Here is a 4,578-nt window from a genome sequence, read left to right as displayed (position 1 = left end):
AGAGAGAGTAATGTTGTAATGAGCAAAAATGATAATTTTGCAAATGAATTAAGAAATTTTTATTTATTAATTAAAAATAAAATAAAACGAAATAAAAAAAAGCATACATAAAAATTCAATGAAGGAAACTGTTGAAAACATTTAAACAGCAAGCACACTTAACTGGTTACTCAATTGATTGACAGAACTAATGGTAAAATAATAAGATAATGTATCAAACAAACAAAAAATCATTCGGTCTAAAAAATCTATCATAAATCTAATTTAATTTTAAAATTGAACGAAATAAACCATACAGCAATAAATTAATGAAATAAAACAATCAAATAATCAATCAAGTGCTAAAGCAATACAACAAATAATCGGTCAATCAAAAAATTACTCAATTTATAAATAATAAACCTAAGAGCAAAAAAATCAGTAAATCAATAAGAGAAGTATATACAAATCAAGCAATTTTTTAATAAAATTTTATAAATTAATTATATGATGTTTGCAGATGCTTAACACAATTCATGATGAAAACTTCAAGACATTTTTTCAATTTTAATAAAATTATAAATTCGATTAACTTTAATTAATATTTATTTCTTCTAACGGTTGTCTCCAGCAAAAGAGGCCAACATGATTTTAAAAAATTATACTGCCAGCATACCCACCTATGGGTGATGTCGACTGCAACGCACGTGAAATTGGCAAAGCACCTGACAACCATGATGCACGTGTTGACGTGCAGAAAGGTAGTCATCACGCTAATGAAAAAAAAGATGATGACAACAATAATACAGATTACATCAATCCTGATGACGATTGGGAAGTAACCGGCAAATTGACGAACAAAGATAACGAGTTGAAGGAACTCACAAAATCAAACGATTCCGAAGACGAAAAAGTGAGCAGAGATAAGCTGGACACACTTGAAAAGGATCTGAAGGATGAAACAACAGAAAGAAATATTCCCAAGAGTAAAGGTAGAAGTCATCAACGGGAACATAGAGAAATCAAAAGACCGAAACAGGAGCATACAGACGAGATGAAAGAACAAGAAGATGAAAATGACGTAAGAGTGAAGCAGGTGCTCAAAGAGTGACAAGTAAACACGGAAGAAAAGGTGAAACAGTCCCAAGATAACTTTACCATAAAGTTTAGAGACGAAAGTCGAGATAGACTGAATGAACGGCAAGATGAAATTGAAAAACCGAAGAACGACTCGAAATTAAAGGATGATTACGCTGAGGAACGAAACGCACAAATTGATCACCTTCAACTAATTAAGAATCGAAGGCATGCATTAAATGAGTGGAAGGGTTGGGAAAAGTCGTGCCAAGTCGCCACCTGGATCGACGACGTGGTGCATCGGGTACGAAAACGAGGTAAGTCTCGGATCAAAATGAAGATTGTACATCTGGATCGGATGGCCCCTACCCAGAACAAAAAGACCAACGCAGCAAAGGGAATTGACCAAATCGAGGATGATTTTCGGTCTCAGTGGAGGGCAGTGTTACATACGTGAAGGTGAGATAAAAATTAGTAACTAGAAAGTAAAATGAAGCGCTTGATAATTTATAGGCGGAGCCAATTAAAACGGTGGTAAAAGTCATGAGATGCGCTTACTAGCAAAAAGGCGTAAACGATTGGAAGTCACGTGACGCGGCATCACCCACTATGTAAGTCGGAACACGAACAGGACGTAAGAATGAAAATAACACGACGAAGAGAACACGAGGAATACAATTGACGTAAATGTGAATAATGTGATTTTATTTAGTTATTAGGATTAAGTTAATGTTTCTATTACTGCTGGTATTAAATGAACGTTTGACGTAGTTTGCGTTTAAATTTGCTGTGTTCATCTATCGGAGATCTTGAGCCTACGGATAAACGAACTCTTGACTTTCGCTTGAAGCTACAACACGGTGTTGGAGATATAGCGAGTACTAAAGCTATAACATCGGTGTAGGTAGTTACGAAGTCGAAAAGGTTACGACACTGGTGTTAGAGGTGGGATCTTCAGGAGATTACACACCGGTGACAGAGGTAAGATTCCGATAGCTGAAAGCTCACTGCAGTAAAGAATACCAGGACTAGAGAACTCAATGTAATTAGTTGGACAAGAGAACCTTTACTGACGAATAGTTGTATTCTTTGATTTACCTGTCGATTAGATTTTGTGCTGTATTCTAACGATCGAACGAACGAGTGACCGATTACGGCAATACACACAAGTGATTGCCAGCATTGTTTCTTTCTAATCAAGTCATCTGTCCGCTTAGGAATCAAGAATCCACGTAAAAAGAAATAACCCTACCCTACAAGTTGAAGGGGTCTGTTATAACAATATAAACAACTTTAATGTATATAGAAAAGATAGAAATGATGGACATAATGGTGGCGGAGTGACCAGATTATAGACCAGATTATTTTGTGGATGTGATTGGTCTTGAACTTGTTTTCAAACAAGCTAGGTATTGCGTTAATAATAAGGGTTTTAAATATGTTCCGATAATGAGAGATTTTAATTTTCCATCAATGGAATGGTTTAATGGGTCAATCACAACAATTAAAAATGTCAGTGACATTGAACACAAATTTAGCGACATAATTAACAACACGTTCCTCTATCAACTTGTTAACGTACCAACATTTCAAAAGTCTAAGGGTGTAAAAGAGAACATTTGAGATTTGATTTTTACAACGGAATCAGGAAACGTATGTTCAGTAGATCCAATTTTTGTTCTTGGTAATATAACTTAAGGTCATGTCCTTTATGTCCTTTGATTTTTTTGTAGAAAATGACTGTCCAGTTCAACAAAAGTCTATATACAAATTTTTTATATAATAAAAAAAAATTACAGAGAAATATCTCGAGTAATATTTAATGTACATGACTGTAAAACAAATGTATGACGAATTTGTTTATAACATAAGTGAAGTAATTAATATTTTTGTACCCATAGTCGATGCAACAAACGTCGTAATAGAACAGCTCCATAGATCAACTCACATTTAAAATCACTTATCAGAAGAAAAAAGTGTTTAAAATATAAAAATAACATTCGTAAATGGAAGGATAAAAATCTACGTGATGAATATAAAGATTTCTGCAAATATTTGAAATCGACCAAGCACGTCTTCGTTACGAGCAAATATTAGTTCACAGTGAAAGAGTCAATTAAGTTTTTAAGGATACCAAAATGGCGAACTAAGTCACAACTCAGTTAAAATTGTGAATATAATAAATGCCAGTTTTCAAGACGTGTTTGTACTAAAAGACGATAATAAAATTCCGCCTTTTTATATAAATGAAAGTAATTTTGAACAATTTATAGATATGATGCCAGATGATATCAGTTATGAGATTGCTTTAGATAAACATAGACAGCTCGATGAAAACAATCTTGTGGTGTTGATAAACTGCATCCAGTATTTTCAAAAAAAGTGTGCAGAGGCGTTTGCCGTTCCAAATGCTTTGATTTTTTAGACCTTTTTGACTACCAGTCAACTTCCAGTTCAATTCAGATAGGCAAACGTTTCACCGATCTGCAAAAAAGCAACAAAACTGTAGCCACAAATTATCGCCCGGTTTTTTTAACAATAGTTCCGTTTAAAATAATGGAAAGTATAAATCGAAAAAATGTAGAAGATCATCTTTTAAGGAACAACACAATAGTAAGACAACAACATGGTTTTGTTAAAAGTAAATTAAAAGTAAATCATGCACAACATGTCTACTTGAAACTTTTGATTTTATTTCATATAATTTGATAATTCCATTCCAGTGGATGTAGTCCTGCTTGATTTTGTCAAGGCATTTTATACTGTTCCACACAGAAGATTATTAGCTAAATGAAATGCTCATGGAATAAATGGATTAGTTTATAAATGGAATGAAACGTTTCTTAAAAACAGAAGACAAAAAATTGTTCAAGGTGAAACTATTTCTGACTGGGCTGAAATTTGTAGTGGTGTTCCCAGGGCTCTGTTATTGGTCCTCTACTCTTCATCTTCTACACCAATGACTTACCAACTAATCTGAAAAATACAACAAAAATCTTTGAGATGATACCAAAATCATGAGTCGAACTTCAGTCTGATTTGAATGAGGCATTTAAATGGACGCAAGACTGGCTTTTACGGTTTAAAATTGAAAAATGTACTGTTATGCACTACGGATCAGGTAATAAAAAATGGCCACTGTATAAAAATAGAATACTCCTTGCTGAATCTGAATCCGAGAGAGATCTTGTTAAATTATTTTTTTAAATAACTTAAAATTGAAAAATTTAGTCATCACAGCATCAAACAAAAGCAAACCAAATGCTTGGTCAAATAAATTAATCTTTTAAAAAATTTGATTATAAATTGCTTCGTTATTTATACCTAATCTTTATTCGTCCACTGTTGGAGTTTGCAGTATCAGTTTGGTCTCTAGATCTAAAGGGTGATGGAATGAGTCCAGCATAAAGCAACAAAAAGAAACCTAGCTTACGAAGATCGTTTTAAAAAATTAGGATTAACAACTTTGATGGAAAGAAGAAGAAGAGGAGATTTAATTCAGTTGTTTAAAACCATGCATAA

At 33.3% G+C, this 4,578-nt stretch overlaps 1 protein-coding gene across 1 annotated transcript; it reads left to right on the top strand.

Moving 5' to 3' along the window:
• Window positions 1-661: 661 nt before the first annotated feature.
• On the top strand, window positions 662-1,513 carry HELRODRAFT_174330 (hypothetical protein; the record flags this gene model as incomplete). The annotated part of the gene is made up of 2 exons (XM_009020854.1): window positions 662-1,075; window positions 1,145-1,513. The coding sequence occupies 2 exons, from the start codon at window positions 662-664 to the stop codon at window positions 1,511-1,513; spliced, it is 783 nt and encodes a 260-aa protein (XP_009019102.1).
• Window positions 1,514-4,578: the final 3,065 nt, after the last annotated feature.

Source organism: Helobdella robusta (assembly GCF_000326865.2).
Source record: "Helobdella robusta unplaced genomic scaffold HELROscaffold_29, whole genome shotgun sequence".
NCBI lineage: Eukaryota > Metazoa > Annelida > Clitellata > Rhynchobdellida > Glossiphoniidae > Helobdella > Helobdella robusta.
This window is presented reverse-complemented; position numbering and strand designations above follow the sequence as displayed.